A 21,834-nucleotide genomic window follows, 5' to 3' on the forward strand; every position below is an offset into this window, starting at 1 on the left:
GCGAGTGTATTATGCCTAGTGGATTTATTTTCATCTCTGGATCTACTGAAAGCAACGCAATTCAACAGACATCCCACCCTCTGCTACAGTATTACGCCTCCCAAATCACACTGTGTGATTGTGCTTTGTGTGTGTGGTGTGTGTGTGTGTGTGTGTGTGTCTGTGTGCGTGCATGCGTGTGTCTGTGTGCGTGTGTGTGTGTGTGTGTGTGTGTGTGTGTGTGTGTGTGTGTGTGTGTGTGTGTGTGTGTGTGTCTGTATGCGTGCATGCGTGTGTCTGTGTGCGTGTGTGTGTCTGCGTGCGTGCGTGCGTGAGTTATTGTGTGTTCCAAGTACTTCACCTGGTGATGACTGATCGCTGGATGCTACCAAGGTTGCAGGTGTGGGTCGGCGTCTCCTAATCTACAAAAGAAGGCAGTAAAGGCAGACATTTTGTTACAGTGATGATGTTTATCTGTCAGCTGCTCAATGTTAAGCTACCACATAAGTACTACAGTGGTTTTCAACCTTTTTCACGCCAAGGTCCATTTATTCAGCATTTGAGCCACGGACCACGGCCTCTCAGACCCAAAACTTAGAATATTTTGTTATCGTTGGATAATATTTTGTCCACAATTCCATACTACAGATGATGGTGATGTGGTACCATAGGAGAGATAACAGACCAACTTTGATCAAAATAAAAATTCTACGTTCTCTAATTGTGTTGACTTTGTGTAAATTAAGTAATTTACCCCCACGTTTAACAATTTAACTCTTGAGAGTGTAAAATGAAACCCCCACTCTCAGATCTATAAGGGTCGAATTAGTTACCAACTCTCTATCATTTAGCTGGGGACCACCTGGAACCCCCTCAAGGACCACTGGTGGTCCCCAGACCACTGGTTGAGAACCACTGCTGTACTACATGGACCTGCAACATAACGCATTCAAATTCATCTGGACACATCTCAGGTCATCCTCATCCCTCCTCCATCTCTCACTGTCACACTTAACCTTCACTTGATGTTCAAGTGCTGGTGTTTGTAAAAATACAGGAGCCCCCCCAAAAAGATAGGGATTATACTTAAATCAGAATGGTGTTAATTGATTGATTATTTAATTGATTGATGTATTGATTTGATTGTAGATTGTTTTTTTTTTTCTTCATAAACTACCTTGGATACTACCAAATGTGCAGGTGTGGGTCGGCGTCTCCTTATCTACAAAAGAAGGAAGTAGAGATGTTTTGTTACAGTACTTGTATGTTTATCTTTTGGCTCAGTGTACTAAAGCATAACACATACAGTACAGTACTTGCAACAAAAAAAATTAATCTTGTTTCATCCCATGTCATCGTCTCCCTGTTCCATCTCTCCCACACAATCTGTTACATTATAGTGATAATACTTCTGTTCAACTGAGAATTTGGCCTTTTCCCACGGGGGTTTATTTTTGTTCTATCCTGTCAGGGGTGCCCCTGATTCCATGTGTCCTTAAAAGTCAAAGCTGAAACCAATAAACTGTTGTTATTTCAGAGTGGTCATAATAAAACATTTATGTAAGAAGTGCTGTGGTGAACCATTACTTTTCATTTGCCCACCGGAGCAATACATTTCCTTTTCACTGCTAACTGAAACTGCTATGTAAATAAACAGCCATTTGCATGCGAAAATTACATTACATACATGTACGTACACCCACATCATGCACACATTTCCATTCAGTATGAAGATAAAAGTACAGAAGACAATGAAAATGTTGAAAAGTATTGCACACGTTAGCATTCCTCTGCACACATAAATTATGTGTAGTGACAGGATAGGAGTGGCGAACAACTCCACGAGCAAATAGTGTCACACGCACGCACGCACTCGCGCGCGCACACACACACACACACACACACACACACACACACACACACACACACACACACACACACACACACACACACACACACACACACATAGCATAGCTGGACCTAGCTGACAGGATTGCTTACTAATGCTAAATGTCATGTGTGCTCTGGTCCTCCATGCATCATTCTAAAAGCTGCTCACGCAATTAGGAAGCAGCCTCATCCTCGGTGACAGCCAAGCACAATGCGAAAATACTCATATCATTGTGCGCCATGAGAATATCAATGAGGCCAACGGCGTTCATTGTTTCCATGCTGCATATTAAAGGCGTTTCTAAATGTCAATATTTGTAGTATAAGTGTGCATCTGTTCAGTTTACAAATGAAATTGAAGGTGTATAATGGAGGAGGCTAAGCCGTTATGATGCAAATGACAACATAATTCAATGGTTTGTAAAATGAATTTGATTATTTATTCGTGACGTCTTAATGAGAAAACATAAACACTTTGTGCATCCTCAGGTAATATCCAAATATCCCTTTATATTCATCTTTCAAGCACAAAATATTAGGGGGGAGATCGTAAAACAAAATTCATGCCCAGCTTATGGTAGAAGTTTATGGATATCACGGTCAAACTAGGACTATTTATTTTATTTTGTGCTGATATAGTTAAAGGTTTCTTGTGGTTCCTTCTGTACACTGTCCTTCTCACCTTGCTTATTGTTTGTCTCTACCAAGGGCAATGGACTGCCGACTCTACTTAGAAAACAGAAAAGAAAAACAACATACAAGAAAGGCACCTACTCAAGGAGAGAGATAGAAGGAGAGTTCAATGAGCACTGAAACGGGGAAAAACACCCCTGGCATTTCTTGTCTAGTCTACAAAAAGAAGAAAGTTGGAGAAGGGAATTTATAATAGACAGTTCTGAGGCCGCATATAGGCTACTAAAACTACCATGACTGACATATTTCACTGGCTTTCAATGCACACTAGAGCAAGTTTTAAATTGCTTCAACTTATACAATCCTACATGGGCTTTAACTCCATCACACCCTAGTGGATCTCCTCTCTCCCTGCTCTAACCCTCCCCGGCTTCTCAGGTCTTCAGAAGCTGAACAATCCGTAACAAGTGAAAAGAAAGAAGCATGTAACAGGGCCTTTGTCTATTGATAGCCTGTTCGTTGCTTTAAATTAGGGTTAGGATTGCCACTTAACTATTAGTTGAATTTATGCCTAATTTATGTTCCGTCATGCGCTTGTAGATCGGCTATTTTCAGCTATTCCGCCTCTGATTGTCTACCCCACACAGCACGCGCACACACATACCTTACATCGCTGCAGGTGGGCAAATAGTTATGTCTTATCTGGCCCCCTCCATGAACACCTTGCTGTATCTCATCACTACATTTTGCCTCCCCTCTCTGTGTGTGAGTGACTCATCTACAGTAAGTGTGTGTGATGTTTTAAGTGAGTGATGTTTTTATAGAATCTAGGCCATGTGCATCACAGGCTGTAGCGTGGTCCTGGAGTTCCACTATTAACCACATGAACCCTTTAGGCAAGTATAGACACCTGTGGGGGGACCCGTTCAATGAAGTAGCCTATAGGGCTAAAATGCATGTATAATGGCTTTCCACACCAAGGATCATAACTAATGTACAGTATGTAGTTCACCATTGTCGTCATTATAGGTGTGCTGTGGACACAGATTTCCACTTAAGTTAGAAAGATTTTTAAAACAACTATAGTTACAGTATGGTGTGGACAGGGTAGTTGATGTGGCTGTGTGTCCTCAACTGACACGTGTGTGTGTGTGTGTGTGTGTGTGTGTGTGTGTGTGTGTGTGTGTGTGTGTGTGTGTGTGTGTGTGTGTGGCAGAAAGAGTTCTGCAGTTTCATACAGAGATCAAGCACGATTATTATACACTCAATGACAGTCAGTGGACCAGTAGCAGTGTGACACACACAAACGCACGCACGCACGCGTGCATGCATGCACACAGTATACTAGGCCTGTATTTATACTTTGGATCCAAGGGAGCTCACTAATTGAATGTGCATTTTGCTATCTTTTAAAAGGCTCGACACTTGTGGTAAGTGCAGGAGGAATCTGGAGGATTGATATGTAAGGGGGGAAAAAACAAGCATTCAGTACAGTGTTATCTCACCGATAGTGCTGCCTAATTGGGTATTCAGACTTGAAGAGGCTTCGTTTCCTTTTAGCGCTGCAGCCAGGGTGAAAGACAGGAGGCCACTGTGAATGTTAATTATGCTGTTGTTGTTTTAGCATACAGCGTATATATTGGATTGCTATGAATATAAATTGGGATGTAGCCTATCATTTGGGATATATTATATTCTGGGGAAAACATTTGCCGGAAATAGCCTTCAAGCTCACAACGTGTCCCGTAGAGACACATTGTGAGCTCATATAGATCAGTTATTTTCCACGAAGATATTTGGTGTAGTGAGGGGCTAGTATAGAACCCTGGGACTCTAGGTCAACTAAGTACTGGTTAGGCTGGGGGCACCCACTGGCCTACCGGTCCAGGCGCCTACCACATAGGCTCAGTGTAGCCTGACAGTGTGTCGCTGGATCGAATCCCGATCCCGACTACCTCTGCTGCGTGTCACTCCCCATCTCTCTCCCCGTTTCCTGTCAGTCTACTGTCCTATCAATAAAGGCATAAAAGCCCCAAAACACATCTTAAAAAAAAAGAAAAGTATAGGCTACTACTAGACTATGAGTGGATAAAGCAGCCAAGCCTACGTTTCGTTTCTCAGTTCCGGCAAGTGCGTCACTCAGCCTCAATGATCCATAGCCGTGCAGAACTGATTCATTGTTATTCTCGACACCATGGAGGCAGCAGCACCCTGATCCTCCGTCCTCTCACTCACACACATACCACTGCCCCCGGAGCCTTCACAATATGCCAGCCTACGCTCCGTTTAAAATGCAGCTCAGCTCCTTCTGCCAACAAAACACAAAAAGCCCCTTCTCCTAAAGTGCGGTGGGCAGGCAGCGTCTTTGAATGTCTACTGATATTATGTGTATAGGGAATGTGCAAGAATGAAGCAATACGCATAGCTTCACGTCGTGCCACTGTGCCAAAGCTGTTCTATGTCACTGTAAAACTGTGGCCTCGAGTGGCTTTTTGCTTGAACAAAATATGTCAACATGAAAATTATACACATATTCCAATTAATTAATAACAATTTCACTACAACTTGAAAGTAGGTCTGAATGTCTGAAACACTTGATATGCAGCCTTACATTCAGACGGATAATTAATCTTGGCAAAAAGAAATCAGTCAGTATTAAGGCCTATATTTCGAGGGAGGGCGTTACTGTATATTTCTCGCCTAAAATGTTATTGGAAACGTTTTTTGTAAATAAAAAATCTGACATTTTCAAACACTTTGTGTGGCGCAGTATGTGGTCACAGGTGTGTGTTTATACAACAGGCTTGAACACGGCACTCCAGCACTCTCCAGCTGTTGGCTTCATTCGTGCCGCCTGCTCTTCTCCACACACTGGCCTTCTCAGCAGGTTCCTACTAGGTGTCATAGTCTAGTAGGCCCCCTCCTTTATTGTCTCCACCATGCCGAAGGCTTGGGGGAGAGTATGTTTTCCCCTCCGTCCGTCCGTGTGTCTGTCCATCCGTCCGTCCGTGTGTCCGTGCGTGCGTCCTCGCAGTTTGTGTGCAGCTAATCTCAGTCACCGTTGGCCCGGTCGCTGCCAAAGTGAGCACACACATTCCCTGGATGCCAATTTAGAACCTCTGCCCTAAATTTTTCAAATGGGCTTTTTCTAGCGCCACCTAGTGGCCGATGTTCGCAAGACACATTTCTGTGCACTACTCTTACAGATTTTGTCCAAAAATCCTACAAATCGGTAGGCAGTATCTCGACAGTCATGTGATCAACACGGATCTGTCCGATTTTGCATATTCCATCCTGATTGGCTAAGATTGGCTTCCAAAGTTTGTAGGATTGAGCCGTTTTGAACAAAATGCCTCAAATCCCAAACGCAAAGTGCAATTATCATGAAATCGCGCACACACGTTCCCACTAGGCCGAGGAAGAAATGCCACTTAATTTTTTTTAAATCAGCCTCATGGTGGCGCTATAACAGGCCGATTTGTGGTTTTACCTATAACTCCACCGATCAGTTTCAAACTTTGTAAGCGCACTCCCTAGAGGCTAAGGATAAACCTTTGCCCTGCATTTTTCACATCAGCCTTTTATAGCGCCACCTTTGGGACTTATGTAAAACACATATTTGGATATTACTCCTTGAGATTTTATCCAAAAATCACGCAAATCGGTACACAGTATCTCTATAGTCATGTAATCAAGTCCGATCCGTCTGATATTTCATATTCCATCCTGATTGGCTAATATTAGCTTCCAAAGTTTGCAGGATTGCTCCGTTTTTGAACAAAATGCTTCAAATCATCAACGCAGCTTGCGATTACTGTGAAATTTGCCACAGAAATTCCCACAAGGTCAAGGAACAAATGCTACCTTTTTTCACATTGGCCTGTTATAGCGCCACCAGCAGGTAGACTTTAGCAAAACACATTTTTGGAAAACAATGCTTCAAATCATGCATGCAGTGTCCGATTTCCATGAAAGATCTATGGTGAAGAACATATGCCACCCTTTTTACATTGGCCTATTATACAGTAGCACCACCAGGTCACACGGCCTGGTGGAGACCTGTGCTCGGAAGAGCACTGCTTCTAGTTTCTTCTGTTTTAACATCTTTGGTGAAAAAGGCAGATCGCTGTTGCAAAGTGTTGTGAGCTTGTAGATCGTCTATGTTCCCTGAATGTTTGCCCTAGAATAGGGATGCTATAGCCTTCAAATGATTAAGGAAATGTTGCTTTATCCATTTTTCACTGACTTAAAAAATTAACGAATAAATAAATAAATAAATTAATAAATAAATAAATAAATATATAATAAAAGGTGGTTGAACTAATTGACTGAAAGGCATGTGCAAGCTAACATACCTTTTAAGTTAAACTAACTACGATTAGAAATGCAGGATCAAACTGAAGAAGTTTGCAAAAAGCAAGTGTTATTTCCTCATTGGGTTCTATAAGGCTGCAGCCATACAGTATGAAGCTATCAGGCAAAGAAGGACATGCTGTGCAGCACAGAAAAATCAGTCTCCCTTGTGTAGTAATCAGTGGGCCAATTATTCTCCCTGTAAAAAGGGGGGAAAAAAGAAAAGTGGATCCATCTATGTCTTGTGATTTCTCATCTTTCATCATGTCACATGAAATATGATCTTGGTACCGTATGGGCTAATATCAGCACACAGCCATTATAAATCTCCTCATGGAATCTTTTCCCATGCAATAGCTTACTACTGAATAGTATGCATTATCCACAGGGCTTTGAGCTGGACTTTTCTTGTGACCTTCTCTCTGTGTCTCCGTCTCCAGACTGCAAAATCCCGAGAACACATAAAGGGCCCATGTCTTAAATTAACACTCAGGACTTTACAGTGCGGTCACACATTAAATTGGGAAGGGATTTCCGGGTCTCTTAATGTCTCAGTATCAGTCTTACAACTACGCCTCCCTGTCTCATTCACACGTATCTCTGTCTTTCACTCTATCTCACTCTCCTTCGCCTGTTATGTCCTCAGTGACATGGCTCTCAATTGTCCTTTCTCTCACCGACTCCAAATGTATTGGATGGGGGCGGGTGTCAGATATCGATTCGATACACGAGTTGTAATTTAATCGCTTGAGGTTAATGGATCGGTGGACATGCACACTCATACACACAGAACTAAAAAAGAGCTAAATCTCAGAAGGGCGACATGAGAACGTGAGGCTGAGTGGTGATCAAAGCCACAGCAGCTATCTCATATAAACCCTGGATTATGCTGCTTCATTGAAAGCATCATGAGACGTTGTGAACTTGTAGATCTGCTTTTCTTCTTATCAACCTTATTATGTTCTCCGTTACTCTCACTGTGTCTGGGAGCTGTAACAACATCAAGGGAGTGATTTTCTATTATTTAAATGAGGAGGCTTTTAAAGAAGTAGGTAGCTTGAAGCTTCAGTCCGGAACACATCGGGGGAATAGAGATGAAATGACAATAAAAGGTCCAAATGGAATCTAAATTAGCCCGTCTAATGTCTAGGTGTACAATTGATCCCTGAGCACAGCTTTGCCTCTTCTCCATTCAAGCCATGTTTTCACCTAAGCAGGACTGGATTGCCGTAATTTACAGCATGGTATGCATGGCGTGATATCTCTTCTTCTATAATCAAGTCCACTCTGAAAACTGTTTCTTGGAAAATGGCCTCCCCGGCAACAGGGCTTAATTGTCATGGCATGATTGAAGGAGAGGGGGGGGGGGGTTGTCTCGGGTGTAAAATGTCTTTACAGTAATAGAGGAATACCATTTCCTCTAAATGTCACAGTCCATCATCCTAACTGCGCAGCAAAGTCCTTAAAAACTGGGGAAGCATCATTGATAAAAACACAAATCGGCGCTTGGGTGGTAAAGTGGTAAAGTCCCTGCCTACCACCATGGAGGTTGTTATTGGTTGCTTTGTCGGGCGTCTATGCAAACACAATTGGCCCGTGTTCGGGGGAGGGAAGCCGGGGAGAGGATGCTATTGGTCATTGCATGTACTCCTACCGGTATAGCGGCTGGGGCGGCACCTGTCAACGGGGATGTTGGGCGGGAGGAGTAGAACGAAGACGAATCTGCCATTGCAAAGAAAATGTGATATTGTCTGGCTAAGCGTGGCTAACGTCCTCCCACAGTTTTTATATTACTCCTTCAGATTTTATCAAAATTCCACAAAAATTATCTCTATCGTCATGTGATCAAAACCAGGTGTCATCAATATGTCTGTACACGGCATTCTTATTTTGATCATGAGACCCACCCAATTACTGAATGTCTCCAGGTCTTCTTCAGAATATGTATAACACTGATTTATGGTACTATGAAACTCTTAAAGGCTGTTGTAGTGGTTCTCATACATTTTTATTTTCAAGGACCCCATAACTCTGTGGGTCCATTTGGTTCCATTTATAACTCACAGAGTTATGGTCATTTAGGGTTAACTCTTTATGTGTTTGTCTACTCATAGTCCATGGCAAAGATTTAATTTTGACAAAAATGTCCACCACAAGCCAGCATGTGTCGGATCTGTTAGATTTTTCATATTCCATCTTGGCTAACATTGACATCTAAAGTTTGCAGGAGTGGCCCGTTTTGAACAAAATGGAGCAAATCATGCACGCAGCTCAATCAGATTTTTCATATTCCATACTGAGTGACGAATTCCGAACATTGCTGAGTGTGTTAAGCGTAGCTGAGGAGCTTATAATTTGTGACTGGTGGTATTTGGTATTCACCATGTTCACCTGTGGGGGTTTGAACAAAGAGAGGGGGTGAGAGTGGGAGTGTCATTTTCTGTTTGCACGTTATGATAGTTCGCTGGGAACTGTCTTTTTTTGTTAAGATATTTTTGGGGGCTTTTTGACTTCATTGATAGTACAATAGGTAGACAGGAAATTATTTTTGTGCACGTAATACAGTGTTTTAATTAGTTTAGCTCCTCGCAGGTTTTTTGGACTGCCTATTTATAGCTGCAATTGTGATTGGGGGACTACATTTCCCTGCACACTACACTGTCATGGTCCAGAGATTACATGACTTTAAATTAGTGGCAAGGGGGAGAGTAAAGCTTTGAATATAAACGGCAGAAAATGGGAGTAGCAGTTGTTCTCGATACACTTGAATGCTCAGCGACCCTAAGTGCAGTCATGTCCCTTCCTCCAGCCCTCGCAAGATAAGAAGAGCTGAATGAAACACTGCGAAGGTACAGTATCAGGGGCCATTTAGACCATTCTGACTCAAACAGAGTCAGGGTACTGATATTGTGCATGCTGGCTCACTGGAAAGACGCAGCAATTTTCAATAAGTCCTCAGAATTATTTTCAACTGAAAAGCTGAAAAGGTTCTGGTCTTGTCTATGTTGTGGATCAGTGGATGTTTTTTCCGGTGTGGGCCTCACCTCAAGAGAGAGTGTTTTGATGGACACAGAGTCCTCCCCAGAGGCTGATGCACCCTGCTGGGGGAAGTGTCAAAACTCAGAGATTACTGAAGCATGGGTGAGGGCCCCTAGCTGGGAGTGTACGTGCACTGCAGCATCTGTACAACATACAGTACATGCACTCACACATCTCTCTCTCTCTTTCTCTCTCTCTCTCTCTCTCTCTCTCTCTCTCTCTCTCTCTGCCTCTCTCTCTCTCTCTCTCTCTCTCTCTCTCTCTGCCTCTCTCTCTGCCTCTCTGTCTGTGTCTGGCTCCAACAGTGTACACACATGCATAGTACCAGTGTAGCATTGGTCTGGTCATAAGTGTACACACTGTCCTGACCTGTATCTTTTCTGAGTCACGCCTCTGTAAGCCGCCCTGTGTGTGCGGGGACATGGATCGATGAAAAATAACACCCAAGCTCACACCTCCACAACGTTTACAAACGCTTTAGTGTCACAACAGGATGATTTAACAAAGAGACAATGCTGTATGCATATCAATGCACCATTGTCTGACCTGTTAACTCCTGTAGAGTAGGTGTTAAGCGACGTGCGCGCAAACATTGAATCATCAGTGCAACACTGCATACAACTATTTTGGGTGTGCAACAGCATTTCACATTTAAGTAAGCCTACAAATCAAGGCTAAATCTAACATTTTTATAACCTAAAAGAACCTGACGGTCGCTTCTCGCCCTTAGGGCGGGCGGAATCAACAGACTTGTAAGAGGGGGCGGGGCTTCAACAATTACAGCTCGTCCATATTGGCCGTCTAAGTCCAGACACCAAGTTTCGAGACGGTACCATGCTGCGAACTGGAACTGCCCTGCCAATAGGAAGACAGGGAGGCCCTAAACCTAAACCTAACCGTTGTGGGGACCTACTATTTTGTCCCCACACTGTCAGAGGTCCCCTGCAGGTGACTGTGTGAACATGCGTTTAGTCCCCATAAGTATAGCTAGACAAACTCACACACACACACACACACACACACACACACACACACACACACACACACACACACACACACACACACACACACACACACACACACACTTAGTGTTGGGTCACAGCGGTCTTAAAATTAGGTCAAAGGTCCAAGGTGGCAGACGGCTCAGCCACTTAGTGCATAGAGTAGACCATATGCTCCTTTTGAGTCACATGGAGCCCAGTTTGTCTCTCCTCTCTCTGCCCTAGGTGTGCTGTCTCTCAACATCTGAACAGGAGAACAAAAAAGATTAAAAAAATGAAAAAAGTCTAAAAGGAAGAAGAAAGTGGGGCAAACTCCAGGTGGCAAGCGGCCAGCGGCCTTGGTCACGCCTTTTCAGGCTGAGAAATGAGAAGAGAACTCTCTTGTGTCTGAGACTGTCTACAGACACAGGGGTAAATAGAATTCCTTCTTTTATGCAGGTAAAAAGGGAAGCTGTCTGCAGCTGGCTGTGGAGGAACAGGTCAGCACTGGGCTGGACGCAAGGACCTCTGATGAATTCAGCATGCTTGTCAGCCAAAATAGACAAAGAGAGAGAGAGTGACAGAGAAAGAAAGAAAGAAAGAAAGAAAGAAAGACGCGCGCGCACACACACACACACGCACACGCACACGCACACACACACACACACACACACACACACACACACATGTCACACACACGTGCATGCGTGCAAATATACATATGCTCACCAACTCACCCAGCCACCATAGTTACTTCACATGAACACACTCCCATACCTTCTTATAGGCTACAGGCATCTAATAATTAGCCTATTACATGAGAGCACACTGACAAGCTCCACATCCTAACCAAGTCACACTAACAAGCTTCAAGCCTCACCAGCACTGTCACTTGCTCACATCCAGCGGTCTAGTAGTTAATGTCAGGGACATTTATTTTTGGAAGGGAAGGGACAAAGAAGGACACCTTGGCCACCATATTCTTTCTGCTGAGAATCAGATGTAGGCTAGGTCATAAAGGTAAAAAAAAAAGAAGAAAAGATTGCATACACATATACTGTCTGAGACTGAGTATATGAACAGACCAAAATGAGTTCTGGGCACACAGACATTTGTTAATGAGAAAGACTAGACGTTTCACCAACAGGTGTATTCATCAGAGCATACAAGTACACCCCTCAATCCCATTTCTGAGAGGCACCGGTTTTGTACGTTTCTTCAGTGAAGCAGGTTAGAGACAGGAACAGTGTGAGAGAGGATGACAAGCAGTAAACAGCCTCAAGTTGGATTCAAACATGCGCCAGCTGCTGCAGCAGAAAGGACTATATCCTTAATATCGTCACTGTCGGGCATAAACCTCATATCTCCAAGTTTCAAATTTGTACGTTTTTCCGTAAAGTAAAGCCCTGGTTCATCACACAAGACTATTTCAAAACTAGTGAAAATAGCAGATCTACAAGCACATAGATGCGAGGCATTGTGTGCTTGTAGATCTACTATTTTCACTAGTTTAGAACATTTTTAAAATGATAAATACAAAACGAATGGTTTTGGACATACACGGTTTACACCCGACAACGACGATATGTGGCATGCATGCAGTCTTACCAGGTGACCCCCCCCCCCCCCCCCCACTCTGTTTAATCGTTGCCAATCAGGGGGAAATGAAGCGTGGATTGAAGCTATGAGTAAGGATGATTACCCAGTCTATGTTCTACATACATGTGTAATAAAGTGAATAACACAGATAATACTTTAATGTTTATTCAGGCCTGGAATGGAAGTTGTGTTACTCGCAGGTGCAGTTTCCTCATTTGTGATGAAGCAGTTACTGAATGTATATAGTACAGGTTATTGCATCTGTGACACAGTGTGTAGTGGACAATCTCTGTTAAATAACAAAGCCTTTATCACCTTAACCTTATACTCACACCAGTACCCTCACCAACCACCATAATTTAACGCTGGATGAAAGTTCAAATTATCTATGACTTTTGTTGTCCGTCTGTCTATGACGCGCGTACGCGCGCGCACACACACACACACACACACACACACACACACACACACACACACACACACACACACACACACACACACACACACACACACACACACACACACACACACACACACAACCTGGCAAACAATTTCACAGTGCAAACTGCAAACCCTAATATCCACCGTCCCTCTGAGACAGAAAGTGCTGATATCCTTGAGAAAAAGTAGAGCAAGAGATATTCATATATGAGAGAGAAAGAGAGAGAGAGAGAGAGAGAGAGAGAGAGAGAGAGAGAGAGAGAGAGAGAGAGAGAGAGAGAGAGACTATACATGTACAGTATAAAGTTTAAGTTGTGGCATGCAGATGCTGTCCGTCTGTGGCAGATATCATATGCCCATTTGGATGCACTGGACATTGGTGGCTCGTTCTCAACTCTGGCAACAGCAACCAGCCTGATAACATTATGCTTTGCACTGCATTATCAGGTCAGGTGGCAGGTGCCCAGAAATAATCAAATATGCAAATGTGGAAAATCGGCATTGTTAGCCATCGGTTTCTAATGTGTTTGATGTTTCATACCTATAATAGATATCCCCTACATCGAGAGAGAGAGAGAGAGAGAGAGAGAGAGAGAGAGAGAGAGAGAGAGAGAGAGAGAGAGAGAGAGAGACCTGTAGACAGAGAGATGATACAGAATCTTTCATAATGAATGGTGGTCCTATTCATAGTATCTTTAGAAAGGCGAGTTAATGGGACACGTCCCTCATTACAGCCCCCTTAGCACACCCAAGCTGTTCACTCACAGCTGTCCTCACAGCACCTACTGGGAGGTGCTTTTTTTGCTCCATGTCAAGATGTGACACTGGGTATATTAAGCCTTCCTAGGTGTGGTATGACAATACTTTTTACTGAATACCTATATACGTCACGTGTACCTGTGTGTGTGTGTGTGTGTGTGTGTGTGTGTGTGTGTGTGTGTGTGTGTGTGTGTGTGTGTGTGTGTGTGTGTGTGTGCAGTATATCAATATCAATGATGTGACAATAATTTAGGCAAGGTATTCAGAAGATATTTTCACAAAAGAACATTTCATGAAATGATCATCAGTCATATGGAGTGGACATGGTTGCTGTCGAGCAGTGTACCCAATTAATCTAAATTAACGATAATGCAAGGTGGGACATTTTCACTGATAATTACATGCCACATACCAGGTTTTAAGTCTCTCTGTGAAACAATGAAAAGTATTAACAAGAGCTTGTGCCTTTAAGGAACAAAAGTTATTTTGTCCATTTCCTGAAAAGTTACGGTTTTGGACATACAAGGTTTCCACCCAACAGCGACAATGTGACGACCAAGGAAAAGGAGGCATTCCTTGTTCACTCAGCTAGAACAGTCTACGGAAAGTTGAGAAAATTCACTTTACTGTAAGGCAGCCTTTAAAACAACTATAGCTCAATATTACGATAGTAACCCAAGTCCCAGTCTCCAGTCTCATGTCATGGTATCGATATTATGGATATATCACCAAGCCCCGCTACAAGGATCTTAAAAAGCTGCAGCTTTGGATGTATTGAATCATTGCTATAGTTCGCCTTAAGTGGCTTAGTCCTCCTCTAATTAAATCTATAATAAGATATTTAATTTTTTACAAAGCCCTCATACTAGGCTCATATTGCAGTTAATTAATAGACTGGACACAGTTCTACAGCCTACATTTTTGATGCCATCTAATTTGACCTTGAATATGCAGAGTAAACTGCACATCAGTTTTTTGTATATCTCTGCGACTCATGCAAGCGGTGTCCTTGCAGTCAGTCAATCCAGTCAACCAAAACAACAACATATCAATGGGGGTTCTAATTCCTGCTGTTAGCACTGATGCTGTGTTCCACATGTGTTGATACCGTAACATTCTGTTTATTCATTTCAGAGCTGCTGCAACAAGGGTCTTAATTAAAATGAGAGAGGATAATAAATGCAAGACCTTGAATACTCTGGGGAAGCAGCTTTCCAGAAGAGCATATTGCACTGTATTATCTGCAGAACAGCCAAAACAGTGAGATTTATTTTATTGCACTTCTGGACTGGTTGCCCCCAACCAGGTTTAACTCTGCTGATGTTTGGTGGAATAACTGTCTATATCTAGCAGGTGGTGTGTTTCATCTTAAACACGCAGAGGAGGAGAAAACAATTGTTTCCACAATACTTTTCCTATTAAAATCTATGAGTTTTCTTACTTTTTTCTTTCTTTCACAACACCAACAGTAGCCATCATGGACCTAATGGTCCCACAAAACCAATAAATCCATCTCATCACAATGCACTCCTCCTCCATCCTCTCCTCTTTCATTCCCTTGCCACCTCCAGCCTCCTCCTCCTCCTCCTCCTCCTCCTCCTCCTCCCCATCTCCCTCATCTTACCTGTTCGGCAGCCTCCGGGTCCAGGTGGGTGTCCAGGAGGGGGACGGTGAACTGAATCTTCCTGGGGCTGCCGGTTTCCATGGTGGCACTGTCCCTCAGCGACTGGAGAGAGAGGAGGAGGTGGTCCCGTGGGATAGTAGAGTATATCAGCCAGGAGGGTCCGTAGGGGAGGGAGGAGGAGAGGGGGGGTTTTCAGTGACAGTGGCTGAAACAAGCAGATAAAAATGGGGCTTTTGGTCCAATAGTTCTCCCCCGGGGTGTAAACGAGGAGTATGCTGGTTGTTCTATCTAGACTTTTCTTTTCTCCTGATTTTCAAATTTTCCCTGAACTCACTTTTCCCAATTGGCCTTTTTTTCTTGCTCTTTTTCTATCTCTCTCTCTCTATTCTATTTTTTTTTTCTTTTTTTAAATCCTGAGCACCTGCTGGTGTGACAGCCTCTCGTTCTTCAGTGTAGCCTCTCTCACGCTTTATCTCTGCGTATCTGCCGGCTCTCGGTGCTGCTGAAGCAAGGGCATTCTGCACTCTGGAACCACCTCTCTGCCTCTCATTGGCTGCACCCACCTCGCTCTCACACTATAAGTCCCACCCCGCCACCCCCTTCTTTATCTCTGTTGGCTGTCTGAGCACCGGGCTAATGTGCCCCCCCCCCTCCCTCCCTCCTCCTCCTCACCACAGAGGGTTGAGTGAGGCTAAAGACATGGATGCATGTGTACACATGCACACTTACAGTATGTACTAATGCGCGCACATACACAGTCCAGAACACATACACCAGTCACGCTTGCACCTCAGGTTATGTAATTCACTGACGCATGCAGGATACCTTTTGAGTCATAGAGACAAATATAGTGTATTGACATGTTTTATTGATGGTGAGCATATTGCGTAGAAAAGAGTGACATCTAATTTTTGGGACAAGGTGAAGATGAAGCTGTGAAATGACAACAGCAGGGCTGTATTCATCTGTGTCCCAACTGTCAGCTTGGCTGCCACTATCAATTATTATTGATCTCCTCGGTGCCTGAGAATCCCTGGATCAAACAACCGCTGGGCTCTGATACCTGACACCCTGCGCCTGACACGGGACGGATTTTTATTACAAAACATACTATTTGCACTTAGAACATACCTGATAGTATCTCAAAGTCGTTGATGATTCTGTGCTCAGCAGTTATGGAAGCAGATCTCAGACAAGGTGTTAATTGTGTGTTCCGTTTCGCTTTTGTGTTTTATTCAATAAGCTGTTTGATAAAATGGAAGACTTAACATTTGTATTCTTGTCATGACTCATGAGTACACAATATTACACCATTAATCCTGCAGGAGGAAAACAGCAGCCAGCAGACAAGATACAGAACTTACACCATGCAAGGGAGAAGGATCTGATTACAGTACACCCTGTAGTAATGTAATACATAGTAATCTAGAACCTCATATTGTCTCAACTAAATGTTTTCTTGGCAAGGTGCAAAGGCTTCTGGAACAATAAATGAATTTGGCAAAAGTTCATTTACAGGTGCCAGTGAATACTGTGTAGCTCAAAATAAATCAATAAGAGTGGAAGAAACATAATATTTTGTTATTATATTCCATTGCTGAGAAATCGTTTGACGCAGGAATCTATAACTATTCTCGCAGTGTGATTCTAGATTGCAAATAAACTGGCTGGTAAACAACCTCCATGATTTAATTCGGAATCCAAATGTTTTTCTTTGTTTTGTATTGAGACCATTGTTGTCCTGGCATAATTGGGTAAAAGGATTATGTAAACAAAAGCCAAATTGTCCTCTAGTTGCTGAGAGAGTGGAAGACAGATACAGAGAGAATGAGAGAGTTAATTAAAAGCTGCAACCGTGACAAACTGACAATAGACCAAAGCTCATTCAGATTTGTCTTACAAGCAAAATAAACTGCTTGTGTGAACGTGCATTAATGAACGTGTGTGTGTGGTGCTTTAGTGATGGTCTGATCAGGAACGTGCAGAGAATGTTAGAGAGGCAGGGGCTACAATTTCTAAAAAGGGCCTTTTGGTGAAAATATTGAAAATAGCAGACCTCCAAGCTCACACGTCGGTGCTTGATACCACACTGAACTAAGCATTATCAAGTCAATACTGGAGATGTGGCGTAACGGCATGGAATTCTACACAGAGAGGGCAATGCTACATTCAAGTTCAGGAGAGTTTGGACAAGGCAATTATTTTGAATGCATGCCTTCACAGGCACTGGAAAGAGGGCATTTGCGTTTCTTTCACCATAGTAAAAACTGCATTCATGGTCTGGAGAAGGCACTTTTTACAGATGATAAAAATGGCAGGGGCTCAACCCCCCTTTGATGTCGATGTGTGCACGAGCCTGGGTCTGATAGATACAGTCAGGTATGTGTACTGTGTAGACATGCCACATATACTGTAGAGTATTATGTTATGTGGCACACACACACACACACACAGACATACACAGACACACACACACACACACACAGACAGACTGTTAGATATGAATTATTATACATAATTCTATGTTTGTGTTTGAGTCTCATATGACCATATAAGATATATATATGAACTGAACGTACAGTATGAGACCACATTTTGGTCGGATACTGTAGGGTCAGGCTAAAGATTGCAGGTCATAATAACTTTAGACTATGAAATCATGATATACTGTATAAGTCACGAGTGGTGGAAAATAACCAGCACTACGTGGCACCTTCTAACTGTTATTTCCTTGTTATGATATAGGAACGAATCAATGAGTTCCTACTACTTCCTTGTTATGATATGGGAACAAATGAATAAGTTCCACGACTTCTTACTGTCATAACTGTACTCTTTATATACATGTTAAACTTCCATTTTGGGAGAGAGAGAATCCTCTGTCCTGCCGTTAGGGTGGGTAGAGAGATTATCGAGCATACCACTAGGATGATATGCCCACTGCTTTGTCTTCTTTGTCTGCTCTCTCAAGAATACAACAATCTAAAGATACGTCCTTTGGCTCTTTGTCTTATTTTAACTATGGATTTAGAGATCCATACTTATCTTTAATAATTTATCTAATAATAATGGTCCTTCGAGAATGGTCAAGCTGCGGTGCGTTTGACCAGCCAGGGGGGGACTTGAGGAACCGGTACTGTACGGTCCTTCTCTCACCAGGGCTGGCCAAAACGCTCCCGACACGCTTTAAAAGAACAGCTGCCAGGAAAATCTCTATAATTGCTGTATTTTCAGACAAAGGATTTTATTTAGACAACAGTGTTATCTGAGTTTTGGATTAATGTGGAACCGCGTAGACATCCAGGAGCAGCACCGGACCGTGACGAAAGGCTGGATTTTCCACCGATGCACCACCGCCCGGCTGCACCTCCTGGATCTCTGCGCATCGGCAAATTCCTAAGTGATTAAGATAAGTACATATTTACTAAGTCCCCGTAACGTGTCGTGTCTGTTGAATTTTGAATTAACGATGTTAATGTAATGATAATTAATTAAATATGAATGATGTTCTCCCTCCGTCTGGAGGAGTCCGATAGCTCCTAATAATGTTTTGGTTTGACACGCGTCGTAAATTAACCCTTATCTATAGATACCGAATGGTCGTAACTCTTTGTTTCATCTTACAAAGTTTCAGGGAGGTGTACACAATCCCTATTCTATTTTAAACTATTTCTCTGGTTCGTGCTCTCGCTCTCTCATTGATGAGGAGGAAGAGACAATACTGATTTTCAAACTTTAACTTTTTTCGGTACAGTTGTTTTTGTCATTATTTGTTTGTCTGGACCCTATGAAGGGTCATTATTTGCCCACTGTTGACCCAGGCAGTTTTTCTGTAGACCCAGTACAGTTATCCCCACTGTAGACCCAGGCAGAATCTCTGTATAGTACAGTTGGATGTTATTTGTCCTCCGCAAGTCAGCGGAGTGTTTAGTTATCAGTTCACTGTACCGATAATACTGTGTTTATTTAGGTCTCTCACTTTCATGGCTTGGCCCAGCCATTTGGAAATTGAGAAACAATATTTTTATCTTTGACTATGTTACTGACCAGTTCTGTTTTCTGTAATATTAAATACTTTTAAGACATTTTAAAATGTCTCTGAGAAATTAAAGTTAAGATTTAAGATTAAGAATAACTAACTAAAATTATTGATGCCTAAATTAATATAATATGTTGTAACGTTAAGATTTAAAACCTCCAGAGGCTTCTGGCTGTGTATTATACTATAATTTCATTTATGTGATGAATGGATTCTGTGAGAATGAGTTTGCCGTAGGCTACTGTATGTGTGAGGGCGTGCACGAATTTTGGGGAAGTGCGTGTGAGTGGTGTTCTGAGAGAGTGTGCGGGCGTGCATGCCGCCCCCCCTCCCTCATCTTGTCAACCCCCCCCCCCCCCCAACTCTGTGTCTCTGACCCAGTATGTGAGTGTGTGTGCACTTCTGAGTGCAGCGTCTGTTTGACTGTCTGCTAGAAACCACCTGGAGCCTTCAAGGTCAGATGGTCTGTGTGTGAGAGAATTGTTTTGGGAACATGTCTGTTTAGACTTTCCTTTCTCCTATTTTTCGTAAACGTTCTGATTGTTTACTGTCTATGGTATTTTGTTTTGGTTCTATCCAGTCTTGTTATGAATACATTTACTGTTAAAACTCCATTACCCATAAAGCTCTGTTGGGAACGTCATGTCCCAGGTTACCATAACAACCAAATTAGATCCCATTGTTGAGAAGGACACAAGGTCGCTTCTCGCCCCTGAGGCGTATTACTTATCACTGACAGTTTCAACTGTTTGTCTCCCCTGTGCCCAAGCTGCTACTGTACTGTACTGTAGTGTATGATTTAAAGCTCATTTCATTGATTTCAATAATTTAAATTATTTTATTATAACTGTTATGTCACAACTATAAGTTGTAACAAAAGGGGAGTGTTTAAGGATTCATTTTGATTTTAATTTCATTTTGATTTGATTTTAATTTATTTAATTTGGTTTTTCATCGATTTAAGATTTATTTGAAACTTAATTTGAAATATTTCTGTTTCATGGGCTGACGCTGACGGAGAGAGGAGGAAGGCAGTGTGGGGAAGGAGGAGAATCGGGTCAACTGAAAACCACCTGACGGAGATGGGGTGCAGACGAACCACGACCTGAGGCCCGGTCAGACCAGTGCACGAGCCAATCAACCGCAGCGGCACGATGTAAAAATCGTGCCTTGTCGGTGAGAATTCTGTTGCACTGTTGTTGATGCCATGTGTAGTACAAACACTATCATGATGAACTAAATTGTTTTGAAAACAGTAAACTGGCCAAGTCCTTCGTCCCCCCTAGGAATCACCTGAGAAGACGACCGAGACCCAGAAGAACCGGCCCCACATCAACTGCATCCTGCGTCCTCCTCCCTCACGTCTCTCCAAGCCCCACCGATCATCATCATCACCCTCATCATCATCATCGTCATCATCATCATCCTCATCATCATCATCCGATCAATGGTCATCCGATCAACTCATATTTTCTTTTTTCATTTTTCATTCTTTATTCTTTATTTTTATCTGTTTATTCAATTTTAATTCTGTCTTCATTCATCTGTAAGAAACGATGAATGATGTGTCACATTTCTTTAAACTTTAAGGATTTATTCCAGTTCCCTTTTAAAAAAAAATATATTACAGTCCTTTTCGAAATTTGTCTTCATAATATTATTATTATTATTACCCTGATAAAATGTTTAATATGGAGGTCATATGAACCTCATACAAAAATGAAAAGGATAGATTGTTAGATATGAATTATTATACATAATTCTATGTTTGTGTTTGAGTCTCATATGACCATATAAGATATATATATGAACTGAACGTACAGTATGAGACCACATTTTGGTCGGATACTGTAGGGTCAGGCTAAAGATTGCAGGTCATAATAACTTTAGACTATGAAATCATGATATACTGTATAAGTCACGAGTGGTGGAAAATAACCAGCACTACGTGGCACCTTCTAACTGTTATTTCCTTGTTATGATATAGGAACGAATCAATGAGTTCCTACTACTTCCTTGTTATGATATGGGAACAAATGAATAAGTTCCACGACTTCTTACTGTCATAACTGTACTCTTTATATACATGTTAAACTTCCATTTTGGGAGAGAGAGAATTCTCGACCTGACCGCTATGGTTGGGGAGAGAGATTAGAAAGCTACCACTATGGCAGCCCACTGCTTTGTCTACCTTGTCTGTCTCTCTTCAATACAACAATCTAAAGATACGTCCTTTGGCTCTTTGTCTTATTTTAACTATGGATTTAGAGATCCATATTTTATTTAATTAATTTATCTAATACAGACACACAGACACACAGACACACACACATACACACACATACACACACACACACACACACACACACACACACACACACACGCGCGTATGTATTTCACATTCACACATTCATACATTGACGATGGAGGAAACAATACAATGCACCAAGCTGCTCACCAGGAGCAGTTAGGGATTCAGTGTCTTGCTGAAGCTTCGA

At 42.4% G+C, this 21,834-nt stretch overlaps 1 protein-coding gene across 1 annotated transcript in view; it reads right to left on the minus strand.

Moving 5' to 3' along the window:
• The window catches only part of ppp1r1c (protein phosphatase 1, regulatory (inhibitor) subunit 1C), a gene marked incomplete at both ends in the record, with an annotated part of 36,761 nt that extends 21,383 nt beyond the window's left edge, over positions 1-15,378 (minus strand). Inside the window, 2 exons of the mRNA XM_080728235.1 lie at positions 341-401; positions 15,298-15,378. Of these exons, the coding sequence (XP_080584361.1) occupies positions 341-401; positions 15,298-15,378 (142 nt within the window). The remainder of the gene's footprint in view (positions 1-340; positions 402-15,297) is intronic.
• Between the last annotated feature and the right edge of the window lie 6,456 nt (positions 15,379-21,834).

The sequence above is a fragment of the Nannobrachium achirus genome (genome assembly GCF_963921795.1).
Source record: "Nannobrachium achirus genome assembly, chromosome: 6".
Taxonomy (NCBI): Eukaryota; Metazoa; Chordata; class Actinopteri; order Myctophiformes; family Myctophidae; genus Nannobrachium; species Nannobrachium achirus.